This window comes from Poecilia reticulata, chromosome 12 (genome assembly GCF_904066995.2).
Source record: "Poecilia reticulata chromosome 12, P_reticulata-male-v2, whole genome shotgun sequence".
Classification (NCBI taxonomy): Eukaryota; Metazoa; Chordata; class Actinopteri; order Cyprinodontiformes; family Poeciliidae; genus Poecilia; species Poecilia reticulata.
In genome coordinates this window covers 10,625,066-10,641,047 of record NC_088841.1, presented here as the reverse complement: position 1 = coordinate 10,641,047, position 15,982 = coordinate 10,625,066, and the positions used below count along the sequence as shown (strand labels likewise).

The window sequence follows — 15,982 nt, the reverse complement described above, 5'->3', positions numbered from 1 at the left end:
AACCTTAAAGGCTCGTTAAGTTCATTTCAGAAACACTTTTTTTTTTTTACTTGAGTGATGCATTTCCAAATTCAAAATTTTAATGGTAAACAAATAACAGTACAAGAAGGAGAGCAAGCAAATAAATCAACTTAAGCAACACCACAAACAAATGACAGGTAGAGATGGAAAAAAAACAACAACTGGCAAACATCCGTGATTTATGAGAGGTCTTAACTGTTTCAGAAAATTATTTGCATACTGATTGTATGTAAGAGATGAAATTAAAAAACACTGGACCATCTCCATGGTTTTAATGCATAAAGGATGCACTTATACGTGTACTCGTGTAGATCTAATCTCAAACATCCAACACCAGACACACCACGGATTTGAAAAAGTCATGATTTTCAAAACAAAAAGGAAAAAGATTTGTACAAAATAAAGTGTGTACTGTGTTTTTTTTACATCGACTGTAAATCACTACGCAGAACATGATGCTTATTTCCGGTTTTGCAGCTCTACTCTGAGAAATACATCAAATTTACATTTGGTTTTTCTCGTGCCTAAATGTGGTCCAGGGTTCGAATCCAAACCTTTACTGCCCGTCGTCCACCCCTCCTCTGTTTGCCCATTTTCTGTTACTGAAGCTACTAGTGCCACAAAATCAGCAAAACAAACAATAAAAACTAGATTGGTCAAAACAAGAATTGGGAGGTCAAGACGCAAAGGAAAGTGGAAAAGTTAATTTGCCGTTAGCAGCAGAATCGGCGCATTTGACATTTGATAACAGCCTTTATCATCTCTAAAGATGCTCAATACTAAAAGAAAGCTATAAGCTGTCACCAAATGACTGCTTGCAATCCCCTCTAACCTTTTTGCGCTGCAGGACATAAGTGTAGACTGATGACAGCCACATGCGGCACCACAGAAATGAGGAAACCAGCATAACATGTCCGCTGTAAGCACGGTAAATATGGATTTATTTCTGAAGCACATTTCATTGTGTGGATGGATGGCAGTCATAAAATGCTGCTCATTATAAATAGCTTCTCACGTCTCATTTGTCTGAGCTCATTGAGTGAAGGATAAATAGATCTGTCCCTCAGGGCAGAGCGAGATTAACAGTACAGAGGAGAGAAATAGGAGAGGCAGAAATGTCTAGAAGAAAAGCAACAGAAGAGTGTCCTCTCATCACTCCTCGTGTCTTATCTGAACCTGTAGCTCTCGTCGTCGTACTCTAGGTCGTCCTCGTTGTCGTCCCCCAGCTGTCCGTACCGAAACTTCCTGTACACCGTGCCGTCCTGGCCCATGTAAACGATGTCCTCGTCGTCGTCGTCATCGTCATCGTCGTCGAAGTCGTCGTCCCTTTTCCCAGAGCGACGCTTACCGATGTCGACGAGCTCGGCCTCCTGGAAGCGGCCTCCTGACGTGGAAGAGGCGGAGGAGTAGCCGCCGCTGTATATATTGCCGCCTCCGGACCCCCCGCCGGAACCGAGCTTTTTGTAGCCGCGGGGCGGAAGGTCCGAGGGGCCGCTTTTGGAACGGGAGTGCCTGACGAGAAAGACGACGCCGATGAGACCCAGGACCAGCAGGATGGAGGCGATGATGAAGATAGTCAGGTTCCCTCTAGACTCCTCTTCCTCTTCGTTCCTGAATGCCAAGTTTGTGCTGAGGATGCACTGCCCTGGGGAAAAAAAAGAAGCAACAAATATAAATAAATGCAAACAAATAGAGCTACGAGGATGTGTTTACTGCGGTGTGAAAGTGTTCGCCACCTTCCTGATTTCCAACGTTTTTTGAATGTCGCCTTTAAGCGTCTTAGAACATCAAACTAGTCAAAAAATAATAATACATGTCAACACAAAATGCAGTGTTGCAATTGTAATACCCATTCTGAATATTACAATGCATACGTAAAAAAAAATATCACATAATAGCCCTCATCCCCAACCACACACAACCCACACAATAGAGATGGTTTGTCATTGCAATGTGACAAAAAAGGTTTAAGGACTATAATTAATTTTCCTACTGATTGAAGTGCTCTGCATGTAAATTAAAGCAGCACTCTCTAAATTAAGCAAAAGGATAATTAGTCACAGATATACAGATAGATGAGACCTACAGCTAAGCGTCACGTGTCGATCATTCACGTCTGTTACGCAGCCGCGTCTCCTTGTTTTGCACTTTTTCAACAAGCGTCGGTTTCCTGTAGCTAACCTCGAGTCTCGGTGCAGTTACAGCAGTCCTGCTTTGGCTTTTCCGTGTCCTTCTGCTCCTCATCAAGGCGGCAACACAGCAGACAACGCCCGCCCGCTTCCAGGATCGCCTGAGCAGAACAGGAAGTGCAGCTGAACGGACCCGGCCCCCGACACTCCTGGCAAGAGTCGTCGCAGTCTTCGCACGAGGCGTCCGATTCCTGTTGAGAGACGGAGGTGGTTGAAGCAAGACGTGGCTTTCTCTTTTCATTCATTATTTACATTTTTTTTTCTTTTAGCTTGTATTGTCAAGCTTCCAAACGTTCTTTAAAGATCCGAGTAGCAGCTTCTCTCCATGAGTCAATTAACATGCATCCGAACCTATCAAACAGTCTCAATCAGCAAGAGCAGGGCCATTTATTTAGAAAATGAGTCACTGCAATAAATTTCACTCTGCTGTTTGAGTCTGCTTCGGGTAGAGCGAGAAGTCTGTTTGAATCACATTTCATGGTACCTGAGGCCCAAACATTAGCGATTATTTTGGTGAAGTACTAGGGGAATCTATTTTTAATTAAAAAAAAAAAAAAGTTAATTTTTGTGAAATTAAAACCTGGAAAAGTGAGGTTACCTTTACAACAGGGTACTGGCCAGTATCGCACATGGACTCACACAGTCCGTCTGACAGCAGGTAACCAGGGAAGCATGAGTCACAGGACTGGGAACCTTTTCCTGCACACACACATTCATTTAAAGGGTAAATAAGGTGATCCTCTATATTCTAGATCTTAAGAAAAATTGCAGAATTCCAGCCTTTGAATTAGTAATTTTGTTGATAGCTTTATCAGTTCAGTAATAACACTCCCATGTCTTCAGTTTTATACTGCGGGTGTTCAGAATTGTCAAAATACAAGTTAAAACGACTGCAACGCGCTGCAAAGGTTCTCACAGACCCTAAATGTTTTCCACATTGTGGCACATTGCAAACACAAACTTCCAGCAGAAAATTGTTGCCTTGTTTCCAGTATTCGTTTTTTTTATAAGCTGATATCTGAAAAGTGTGGAATGCATGTATACATTTTCAGCCTGTAGTGAGACCAAACTTCATAGAAACACTTTTTGCTACTATAGTGACAAGAGTTCCTGGTTGATTCCCGACCAGCTTCGTACATCTGTTTCCTTAACGTTTTGTTCAGTTCAAAGTATTTGAGTATGGTAGTGAAAATATCACACTAACGAAATGTTCTTTTATTATAAAGTAAAAGCACATGGGAAGTTGGCCAGAGCTACACACAGGGCAATCACAGAGGTCATGTTACATTGGAAAGAAGAATGGCCCAAAATTCGGTCACCTCAAAGACTTTTACCAGCAGCAGCAGCTAAATTTAGTTGGGAAAAAATGTAATGTAATTTTTCTTGTTTCCAAATGCACTACCTTATGATGGTTTCATGAAATCCCAATACTCTACAGTTTGTGTTTGAGCACTTTTCAAAGGGTGAGATCATTGGTCAAGACACAGTAAATCTTTCCTTTTACTTACACAGTATCCTTTCGGCCAGTCGGATTGTCAGCCCTGTCTTTCTCATAAAGTAAATTAATTTGTGATCGTTTGAAAATGAACCCCTTGTTCATTTCTTTATGGTGCAGCTTAGATGCACGGTTTGTACAGGAGCAAATCTTGTCAGACTACAAAAGCCAGGAAGATCTTCACTATTGTACACTCAGTTTGTTTCTCCTCGAGTCCCTTTTAGTCTGTGCTAAGCACTGAATGTTTAGGTCATACCACGAGCCTTAGCGCACCGAGGATTCGCTGACAGCTAGCAATTTGCATGCCAGTTATGCAGACTATTTTGCTGATGCTATCGCATTATGATTAGGAACTGAACTGCTCCTAATGTTGCTCACTTTTTGACAGATGCCTTTGTGTAATCATTATGATTCACTTCAACTGTCAGTGGTATAATTGTTTAAGTAATTCGCTGCCTATTTTCTGGATCATTTGTAATATTCCAAAGTGGTGCAAACTCAGTTTCACACGAAAATATGCAAAAACCAAGTTCTTTCATTTATGTAAATCGATGTATTTTCTGTGTGCGTGTGTGTGTGTAATCTATGACCCACTTATAGTAAAAAGTTTTTCTGTCCGTCTTATAAATTTTCTTGCTGTAAGCTCACGAAGATTAAAAAAAAAAAAAAAAAGATTTACAAGATGTAATAAATCTTGTATGCTCCGTTTTAAATCAGGTGAGGAACGGACAGAAACAGGAGGCCTAAATGCCAGTAGTAGTGATTAGTGGATCTAATTAATTAAATGCCCTGAAGCTGTAAGGGAACTGTGACTGGAGGATTAGATGAGGGAAAAGTAAGCAAAGAGTAAGTAAAACTTTGTTTTTATAGAATCTTTCAAGATGTAGATCACAAAGAACTAAACACTAAAAACCCCTTTAAAAAAACAAAACTAAGTACACAGAATATTTAATGTAAAGCAGTGGTAAAAGTTTTAGTAGCTTTTTAAATGCTCCATAGAATCCAGTTGCCTCAAGATAAAGGGGGAGAGGTTTCCAGAGTCCTGGGGCGACTGCTGAGAAGGTTGTGTCGCCTTTAATTTTCAGTCTCAGCACAACCCGCAGGCCTTGGTCACATTGCCTTAGGGACATGAGCACTGGGAGTCCTTTTAAATGACAACTACGATCTTAAATTGTACTCAGGAGTTGATGGGGAACCAGTGCAGCTCGACAAGTAGCCGTGTGTCATGACAGATAAGAGCTGGAAACGGGGAAAAGCTGTAAATGTGACCACACGTAGGATAAAGAAAGAAAGAAATATATACCAGGCTTTTAGGGCTGGTATTTTTCTCAGATAGATGCAATGATATTAAAAGTCAGAAAACCTAAATACAAGTTAAAAGATACAACTGCTCAGATTGTTATAAAGGATCTTGGATCTTGTTGTAGGTTTTGGGTTTGTTTTGCTTCTCCTTGCAGATTACCTTCGAGGTGACCACAAAAGGAAGAATTTGGTCAAGTTTAGATTCTTACTTAGAAACTTCTGCAGAAATTCTTTTTCCAGCTTATCTTTCAGGACTTAAATAAATGTCTCTAGAACTCTGGCGAGTCTATCAACATGTGAATGTAAAATCTAATCTGCAGATCATTTACAGTGACTCTAAGTTAAATTAAAACCTGCAGGCCTCTTTTTTTGCTTACTCCTGACTTAGCAAAGCTAGATTATCAGATGACAGTACAAGAATTATATGGCCAATTCTTTTAGTTTTTTTTTTTTTTTACATGTGACGTGCATCTCTGAAAGTCGGTAGTGATGAACTGTCCACAAATTGTCAAAGAATATACGGAGTATGATTCCGTCTCCTTTCTGATCACCAGGAGGAATGCCCATTTAAAACAGAGGAAGTCAGGTGAAGTGTGAGTGCAGACAGAACAACCATCCAAAGGCAAAGTAGAGGAGGAGCAGAGCAAGAAACGCAAGTGGAGAGACTTTGACCTAATTCTTTTCACCATATCTTTAAGCTCTAATGCCAATTTTCGTTCTTTTGTGCTTTCGGTTGCTCTTTTTGCTAATTTGGAAACTTTAATAGCCATTTTGCCCATGGTTGAATTATGTTCAAAACGAGGATAAAAACGAGGTGCAGACCATTTTGTTTTTATAAAAACGGGATAGTTTTGAGGTTCGAAGAAGTTAAAATTGGCCTGGTCTCCCTAAAAAAGTGGGGAAGGCAAATTTATGCCTCCGGTGGTTATAATTGGCTTTAGTCTGACAGCAATTCTTCTGTCAGCTTATGTACAAAGCTCAGTTTTAATGGTTAGGAAAAAAAAAACATGTTATGTTTTCCATTCTTTACTGAGTTTTTTATCTGTTTGATTCTGTGGGGAGTTCTGGATGCCAATCTCCATTAACACCTGGGCCCAAAAAAAGGTATTTTAATTATTACAGAAAAGCCTCTCCTAAAAATGGCTCACAGGAATGTTTCAGGAGAGATTTTTTTTTTCTTTCTAACTTTCGCTTAAGGACAACACACTTTTCCCAAATTTAAATTGTAGGTGGATGGATCTGGATGAATTAATTGATGGATTGTTTAGACATGATCTATTTTGTACATGAATTCTTGTGAAAATGAAAGTATTCACAGCAGTACTTCAACAAATTAGTATGCACAACTCAGAACATTTGCGGTTCAACTGTATATTTATATCCATCCTTTACTATAAAAGTAATGAAATGGTTGTTCTAATTAGCAAGAGCTTCCTGATTTCAGAAGTTAAAGTTGGTGGCAGAGGTTCAGAAGACAATAGAAATGGCCAGATGTGTTATTAATGAATGTATGGTTCCACTATATCCATTATTTACTATGACGTACTGCAGGGAAATTAAAAAGAGCCGCATACCAATCAAACAGTTAGATTAGGTTTTGGTTTACATTAGTGTGTCCAAATAAGACGCCCTTAACATGTGGGACTTCACTAAACTACCAATTTTCCATTTGGAGGCCACTGAGAATGATACTATTAGAGTATTATAAATGTTTTTTTGTATTATTACTTAACAAATAGACATTAAAATAGATGCGTGTACCGGAGCATGCCCTGCAGCCAGCGTTGCAGGGTTCGCAGGTCCTGTGTGCAGGGTCGTGATGGTAACCCAGAGGACACGACGGCAGGCAGCGGCCTTCTTTCTGCAGGTAGACGAGGCCCGGAGCGCAGCTCTGGCAGCCGTCCTCGCCGGCCTTAAAACACTCGCTGCAACTCGGGTCGCACTTCTCACAAATCCTTGAGTCAGGGTTTCCATAGTGACTGGAGGACAGATGGCGAAAGTTATGATAGATTAGATTCAATTAAATGAAATGAGGTTAGAGCTTTCCCACGGGAAATTCCCTTTCACAGCCTCACATATAGTTAGACTCATCCAGCGCAACCAAGATATGACAAGGAAAACAAACAACAGAGGGAATGCAGTCATGATGAAAATCCTCAAGTCATTGATGAGGGCTGTAGTGTCGTCCGCGCGCATCTCTGATGGTATGTAGCCTCCGCATCCTGTTTGCTTTCACTTGGGTATTTAACTGCACATCAATTTTCCGCCACATTAATTTTGTCCTTCTCAGTTACTGCGCCGAGCCTCATAAAGGAGCATTTAAATCCCAAACTAAATTAGAATGCATTTAAAGAAACCTGTCTGGTGATCTTTTAGCGTCCACAATGACATTTCGCGTCCGGGCTGATCGTTTATTAAGAACGACGCTAATGAACGAGCGGTGCAGCACAACAGTGAGTGGGTTAAGCTACCCATGCTGGCACGTCTCCACACACTCTTTCGCCTCTCGGAACAGGTGGGCTTTGCAGGTGAGGCACTGGTGGCTCTGCTTTCCGACACAGGACTGACAGGAACCGTGGCACGGCTTGCATTTCGACTCCTCCTTGTAGTAGCCTTTTTGGCATTCGTCCACACAGGTGCCATCTGCAACCGACACACACATACACATATTGCAAAAGCGCTAGACCTCTGAGAATGAACTCAAATCAAACTGGACTCACTGAACAGGAGGTGTCCCTGATTACAGCTCAAGCAGTGAGTTTCGGTTGGACCCGAACACCTGTAGCAGTATTTGTGGCAAGGACGGCATTCCCCGTCCTCGTCTGCGTACTGGCGAGGCGGACACTTGTTGGCCAATGGGATACAGCGGTTGTGGCCGTCCAGGTTTTGACCCGTCCTGCAGCTGGTGCAGGAACCCATGTGGGGCCCAAAACATGTGAGGCATGATGCGTCACAGTCTGGGAACATGAAAGTAATAATCAAATCAGTAATAATCAAAGGATGTCATCAGTTCATATGGTAACTATGATGGGGTATGTAAAGCCTTACATATGAAGGGGATTTACAGTCAGAATTAAATATTTGAAGGTTTTCAGCATTCTGTCACCTTACAAATACAAACTTCAATGTTTTTCACTGGGATTTTCTAAAAGGATTTTGTGAGACTGTTTTTTTTTTTAATAACAGGTGAGGAATCAAAACCCAGACGGACATGTCAAGTACCAATAACAAACGGGCCGACCGCCACCTCTGCTGCACACGCAAACCACAACAAAGCAGTGCAGAACTGTGAACTTGAAGCAAAACACATCGCTTGCTGTTCAGAAATACATTATTTAAAAAATATACTCTGAACACTTTTATTTATACCTGCTTTACTACGAAGTAACACTCCAGACAGTTGAGCGATAAAGTTGTGGAGACATTTTAAACAGGTTTTGAAACAATATCTCTAATTTTTTGTTCAAAATTAGAGCATGGCACCTTCCCAATACACTGGCTGACAACCTAAAGATAGTAGGGACAAGAAGAAACTAGCAACAAACTGTCACCCTAAATACACAACCCCACAGTAAAACATGGTGATTACAGCTTCATGTAGGTATGTTTATTTTAGCAGCAACAGGAAAAGTAAAGGGCAGATGGCCAGGGCTAAACACAGATCAATCCTGAAAGAAAACAAGTTCATCCACATAAAATCTCTGTAAATTAAAATGGAGTTTCTGATTCTGAAAGAGACCGAATTTGACAAGGTTTAAAGAATACTTTTTCAAGGCGCTGCATACTTATTTACTACACAACTCACCCGACAATTTTTACTGGTTGTGGTTTAAAAATACCCTCTGTGTGCAATACATTCTGTACCATAACAGTTTCGCAGCACAGCAGTGCTTTTCCCTTTAAATATCTTCCTACTGGCAGCTCCTTTCAGTAGCAACTAAAGTAGGCATTGCCTACATTTTTTTCCTTTCAGGTATACACCATCCTCTGTGTTTTTTGAAAAAACAAAAAACAAAAACAAAGCCAGAGCGGTGTGTCTTCCTCCAGGGAACTGTCAGTGGTATCACTATGCAGTTCCAACGTTTGACAGCTGCCTGTTAACCGTCGGAAAAGGGTTGCTATTTTAGTCTGAGCCATCGTCGAGAAACACACTGAGGCAAAGTAGAGAATATAATTGAGGATATGCATGAAGGGTGCTCTTCAGGACAGAAAACTCAGTTTCAGAGGTGACAAATGACTTTGGTGTACTTTGAGTCGGAGCAAAATGTTAATTAGACGAGGAGATTTTCCTGGAAATGTATCCGTTTGAAGTCCTCTCTCCTAAAAAGCCTTTTGCGCAAATGTGCGTCGCGATGTTTTGCATCGACTTACCTATGCACTCTCCTGTAACTGCATTTCTGTACGTGTCCGAGGGGCAAGGTGCCAGACAGCCCCCGTTGTGCAGGACGGCCTCCGGGTCGACGCAGGCATCGCAGTCATTGCTGTCGGGGCCGTCGCAGAGAGCACAGTCGGCATGACAACGCAGACACTCCCCTGCTTCGTCTTCCTCAAAGAACCTCTCTGGGCACTCCGGCACACATTGGCCTTCGTGGAGAAAGTGGTACTCCTCGCAGCCTGCAAAAAAGAGAGGACGACTTTCCAAATAAATCCAGGAGCAAAAATTACATGTCTTAGATTCTTTTTAAGAGGGAGAGCAAGTTGAAGAAACATCATCTGTCACACATGAAAAAAATGTCCTTTTTTCATCTTTTTTAGATGAAAAAAGGACATCTGTATATTTTGATTTTATTAGATGAAAAAGGGTCCAAAAAAAAACTTATTATGAACAAAATCTGAAACTTTACTTTCTACCCCACAAAAGCTAAAGTTAAAATGAGTTCCTACAAATTAATGTCATGTTTCCACACCTGTGCATTGTCCAAGGGGGTCACAGTCCTGACAGGCGGGTGGACAGCGACGGCACTCCTTGCCCTGGACAGCGTGTGACGGAGGACACTCCTCCACACACTGGTGATCATGCAGGAGGAGAGGCTCGTCGCAGGTCAGGCAGTGAGTGGCATTTTTCTCACAGGACGCACAACCAGCCGCACAGCTGAGACACAGCTGGCCTGCAGAATAACCCCTGCAGAGATTTAGACGGATGTGAGTGGGCCGATGGTGAAAAAAAATAAATAGTAAAAAAATCCCATTGATTTTTATTATGTGTTTTGGAGAAGTACACTCAGTATATTGAAATTTTATGTAACAGACTCACGAAAGAGTGCATCCCTGTGAAATAAAAAGGACGATGCGTTGTTTCCCAAAACGTTCTAAAAATGCAGCCTCCCCAAGTCTCTACTTTGCAGAACCACCTTCATCTGCAGGCACAGCTGCAAGTCTTTTGCTGTTTGTCTCTACCAGTTTTGCGGATCTGGTAATGTACATTTTTGTTTTATTATTTTTGCTTTTGTTTTTTTGTAAAATACTTAAAGCTTATTCAGATCGGATTAACAGAGTGTCTGTGAACAGTAATATTGAAGCTGCCACAAATTCTGTATGGACTATGCTAACACACACACACACATACACATATATATATATATATATATATATATATATATATATATATATATATATATATATATATATATATATATATATATAGAGAGAGAGAGAGAGAGAGAGAGAGAGAGAGATTCAAACCATTCTGCTGTGGTCTTTGCTGTACATTCAATGTTTCTGTCTTGATGAACATGGTCAAGCACAACTTCCTTCTGGCACCACACCACAACAATTTGGTATGTCAGAAACAAATCTGACCAAACAAACCTGCAGTCTGGATCTTTACACAAAACTTGGCTGTTGCCATAGTTACTGATCTCCCCTTTTGTGTCTTGGTTGGTTTGAAGTTCTGCCACACGACATCTTGAGATGTTTAAAAGAATTGGATGCTGATTTATGACACAATTCTGCTTTTAACATCTCTGCAAATTTGCTTCTGTGTTCTTTTGTCTTCATAATCCTTCAAAAAAAGCCTCTGATTACTTCACAGAACAGCTGGATGTTTAAGTAAATTAGGTGACTGCTGAAAGTAAGTTAATGTACTGGATTTTTTTTATAGCTGTATTGGAATAAAGGGGATTGAAAACAAATGTGTTCTACACTTTTCTTTTTTTTTGTAGTAAAAAACAAGCAAAAAAAATGTTGCAAACTGTTTATCATTCTGCTTCCACTTCGCAATTTTCCTCGTTTACACATTGGTGCGAAATCCTAATAAAAGTCAACGAAGTCTGTAACGATAACGAGACAAAAGTGCGTATGAGTACTTCTACGAGACAATTTATATTCTGACTGTGTTTATTCTCCAGCATCAGCAAAATTATATCTCTTCAGCATCATCCTTAACTCAATGAAAACGCCTGGAAAATAACATGTTGAGGAGAATGAAGCTACACCCATAAATTGTTGTGTTTTGGTTTCATTTATTATACAATTTGACTTCTATTGCATATGAAAAGATCAAAGAATCTTAAGTGCTCCTGGGCTACACACGCAAATGGACGTGCACAATTTACTCCCACAGCTCTTCAATAAAGAAGACAACTAATAATTTATCAAGTCAAACACGAGCCTGACTGTGTGTGGAAATTTGGCAGAATTTGAATATGATAAGAGCTGCATGTCTAAACCAGATCTGTCAGTGCTAATGGAGCGCTGGGAATTATGTCTATGTCTGGGAACATCACAGTTTAATGACCAATGAAGATAGAAAAAAAAAAAAAGACGACAAATATGTCTGCACATATGTGAATTAAATATCGATCCTGATGTAAATAGACCATATTACTTCCTGCAAACTTACATATTTTTTTTTACAAACGGATAAACATCAGCTGTCAAGCAGAGCTAGAGCGATAATTGTGAGTGCAGTTAAATGAGTCAGAAATTAAGCAGCAACAGGACACATTCCTGACCTGACACACTCTGTAACACACTGTCCGTTCTGCAGGAACAGCGGAGCCCGGCGCGAGCTCTGACAGCGGCTGCAGCGCAGAGCATCGGCGCACAGCGAGCAGCCCTGAGGGCAGGCCTCGCACACACCGCTCAGTTGGCTGGCGAAGAAACCCACAGAACACTTCGACACACATGTCTGCTGCATGGTCAGAAATCTCCCTGCAGCAAAAAGAGCTGGATGTAACGTGTTGCAACAGTTAAAACGTAAACCTGCAGACGCGGCTCTGAGAGGTGATTGACAGACCTTTCCCACATTTGGTGCACTGGTTTTTCTCCGGACCGGAGCAGAATTCACAGGATGGGTGACAGTCTTCACATACCCCATAATCTGAAGGGCAAACAAAGCGGGGATTATGGCGGTACACTCGTGATAAAGCGACTTTTTGTTAGAAAACAAGAGGAAGCCGAGTCCTGATCCAGGACCGGCATAGTAACTTAATGTGGCTTTAGGAAAATGATTGTCAAAAGAAAAGAAACTGACACAATTTAGGCATGAAACAGATTGTCATATTTATTATGCAACATCTTAGATTAATTTTAAACAATGACAAACTCAACTATTATGTGTTAAGGCAAAACCTTCTGTAGCTTTATGTTTAAGATACAGTTTTTAATCGGTAAAAGGTCTATTACTCTGTTGAAAATCATTTTTTCCAAGGCAACACCATGTTGAAAGTACCTCACTTAAGCACCGAGTTCATATCAGGCACAAGGTGACGCCTTCCTCCACATTGGTAAAGTACATAGGTGCAAAGCATCAGACCAACTTCATTTTTTGAGCTTACTTTAGTAAGTTCAAAAAATGGGCTACAAGATTTTATTAACAGAAAACTTTGGGCTATAAAATGCATTCATACATACATTTTTGTGGCGTGGAATCCAACACAATACACTTTCATCAATTTCAAAAGGAAGTCTCGGATGTGGAAGTTGGAATTTATCGCTGATTTTTGGAAATCCGAGCATGGTCACACATACACACGCACACAACGTGTCTTGTGTGAATGAGGTTAAATTTCCCTCACTAGTTTCAGCTTGACCACACTCTTTGAAGTCTCTTGGCATAAATACGATTGTACTTGACCACTGTTCTTGGCAGAATTGGTGGAGATCAGTAAAATTATGCAAGTTCCTGGTTCCTAACTTACATTTAAAGATAGTCCCTGAATGTTGTGGTTCAGGTTAGGCCCATTCTAGTGTATCTTATCCATTCAGGAACATTCAACTCTCATGCTTTGGACTCTATTGTGATTTAGGAGATAAATATGTTGCATGCAGAGTTGTCATTAGTTTCCTATCCATGGCTTCCTGTTTTGTGTTGGTGAGGCTGGCCTTTTCTTTTCTATTTTCTTTACTTCCTGTTTTCTTCTGCAATTTGCGTCATTTTATTCTCTCTGTCTTTGTTCTCTGATTGCACTTTCAGCTGCTTCCACAGCTCATTTATCCCATCTGCTTCTTGTTCCACTCATCATATCTCTTTGGTGTATTCCACATTGGTTCTTAAGTGACAGCTGGTTCATCTGCTCCATACTGCTCTAGTCTGTCATCGCCGTCCCTCCACATTCCTGGCTTGTATTTGGATTAATTTAGTTTTATGACCTCATTCTTATGTTTATGGATATTTGGACCTTGGACTTTGTTTTCCTTTTGTATTATTAAGCATCTTTGTGTTTTTGCTCTACCTCTGCCATTATTTTGGATGAATTTTTGTTCTCTAAACCCACTACCTCTTTTGTGGTTCACTGTGTCCAAGTGTAAAATGCTGAGCTGAGATGAAGTCAGAGAATTCAAAAGTAGTTCTCCTGCTGCTTCTTTCGCTGGAACCAAATAGCCCCATATCATGATGCTACCACTACCATGCTTGAAAGATTGCTACCCTCTTTGTAAGTGTAAAACTTTGACTCCTCCAAGGATATTTTTTTATTACTGTAGCCAAATGATAAAAATGTATCACACTTTTTTTAAAGAGCATTTTTATTCTGCAACAAGAAATTTGCTAAATTTGTTAAAAGAAGTATTAAAATAAATGAAATAAAATAAGACATTCATTGCCATGGTGAGTGTAAGTAAATTATTTTTTAATCAGAACTGTAGTTTTAACCTTTAAGTTACCTGTGCAGTTTTGTCAGAGTTATTAAAGCTCTTATAATTAAAAGTGCCCGCAACACACTAATTTTCCTGATGTTTCAAAGTTTTTTATGGAGGGAACTAAATGTGCAGCATATACAGTCAATAATTATAAAGTCTATCGTTCGACATTTGTTCTGTACGGTGGTACAGGGTTCAGAGACGGTGGCACACAGACCAATTACCCTCCGCTATTTCATTCCTGCCCCTCTGAAAGTGGCCAAATCCCTGCTTCATTAAGAGCAGACAGTCGGATTAGCGCAATATAAGTTATTAGTCTCACCGTTGAGAAAGGTCTTAATGGGACAGACCTCGCGTTCCGGCACGCACTCCCCGTTTGCGAGCGTCCTCCCCTCTTCACACGAGAGACAGTCTCCGTTCTCTGGGCCGCTACACGTGGCGCAGTCCGGGTGACACTCTTCACACTCGTTAAGGTCTTCATTGCCGTAGAAACCATCGGGACACACCGAGACACACTGCCCCTCTGGCAAGAGAGGGTGAGAAGATTGTGCTTTGTGAGACAAGAACTGGATGTAATCCATTCCAAAATCAACATTTTGGATTTTTTGGATGCTTCCAGTCAAAAAATAAATTAATTTGTGATTTTACAGAATTGAGAGTGCCATGTAAAAGTACTCAACTTTTTACATAATTGTCATATTTTAATCATAAATTTCAATGCGTTTTGTAAGGATTTTTCAATGTAAAAATAGAAAGTAATTATGGACTGGAAGGAAAAAAAGTGCACAATTTTCAAAACAAATCAGAAAAATTTGGGGATTTGTTTTCAAAGAAATGTAAAAAAAATAAAAAAAATAAATAAATATTGCAAAGAAGAAACATCCTTCAAACAACAACAAAAAAAAAAAAAACGGAAACTAAACACAATGATTGGTAGACTTGAACAAGTGAGCTGTATCTGCAGAGCTGTATCTGTTTGAATAAGAGTATTTATTTTTCCTGTTTTGTTAATTATTGTCAAATAGATTTTTATGTGTGATGAAAGTGTCTGCTAATCTCCCAAAGCACAACATCAAGTTTACATTAGAAACTATATAAGAGAGTAAAGACTTATATATCGATAAATAAATAAAACCACAGATCTTTTCTCCACATTGGAATTCAAGCATCTCATTTAGAACGGTAATGACCTTCTGTGCTTTAAAATGTATCACATTCTGACTAGGGCTTATGATTCAAAAGCATCCTTTTTTTTAATAAACAGGAAATTGTAAGCCACCATGTAGTTAAAAAAATAAATAAATAAATGAATTCCATTTTCACTCTGCAGTCCTTGTGAAATTCTTCCAGCAGCTCTGAGGGCATTTGAAATGTTAATTACGTCTCCAAACATTTTTTTTATCCGTGTTCCAGAAAAGTCCCACTCCGTCCTCATCACATAACAAAGATTCCACAGAGGACGGAGCGCTCTTCCTCAATGTTAAACGCTACTTACGAAACATCTCATTTAGTTGCTTCGCCCAGGAAAACGCAAAGCTTCAAAATGAAGAACTTATAGAATGCTGATTATTGCTGTTATTTGTGACATGACGACGTCAACGAAATTGCAAATAATAAATTAAATACAAACAGGAAAGAGTTCCAAGTCAGTGAAGTAAACGTGAGTCATGACCTTGACCTCAGCTCAAGGTCATGAAAAATTGCAACAATGGACTTGCAATTTTGGACACAGCCAGAAAGACACAGAAATGACACTGGAATGAAGACAGCATGTGGGATTAGCAATCAAAATGTTTTGGGATGTTAGAAATTATAGAAATGAATTAAAACAGAAAACATCAGGAGAAAGTTAAAACAGACAAGAAACAGGATTGACCCAATTTGAAAGTGATAA

General features: G+C 40.0%; 1 protein-coding gene across 1 annotated transcript in view; it reads right to left on the bottom strand.

Moving 5' to 3' along the window:
- Nucleotides 1-58: 58 nt before the first annotated feature.
- pcsk5a (proprotein convertase subtilisin/kexin type 5a) overlaps nt 59-15,982 on the bottom strand; it is a 33,410-nt gene continuing 17,486 nt past the window's right edge. The window contains exons 27-37 of the mRNA XM_081613994.1: nt 14,411-14,611; nt 12,245-12,328; nt 11,961-12,159; nt 9,915-10,129; nt 9,379-9,621; nt 7,728-7,964; nt 7,479-7,650; nt 6,769-6,986; nt 2,809-2,909; nt 2,203-2,401; nt 59-1,666 (exon numbers count right to left, since the gene is read on the bottom strand). Of these exons, the coding sequence (XP_081470120.1) occupies nt 1,188-1,666; nt 2,203-2,401; nt 2,809-2,909; nt 6,769-6,986; nt 7,479-7,650; nt 7,728-7,964; nt 9,379-9,621; nt 9,915-10,129; nt 11,961-12,159; nt 12,245-12,328; nt 14,411-14,611 (2,348 nt within the window). The 3' untranslated portion in view covers nt 59-1,187. The remainder of the gene's footprint in view (nt 1,667-2,202; nt 2,402-2,808; nt 2,910-6,768; nt 6,987-7,478; nt 7,651-7,727; nt 7,965-9,378; nt 9,622-9,914; nt 10,130-11,960; nt 12,160-12,244; nt 12,329-14,410; nt 14,612-15,982) is intronic.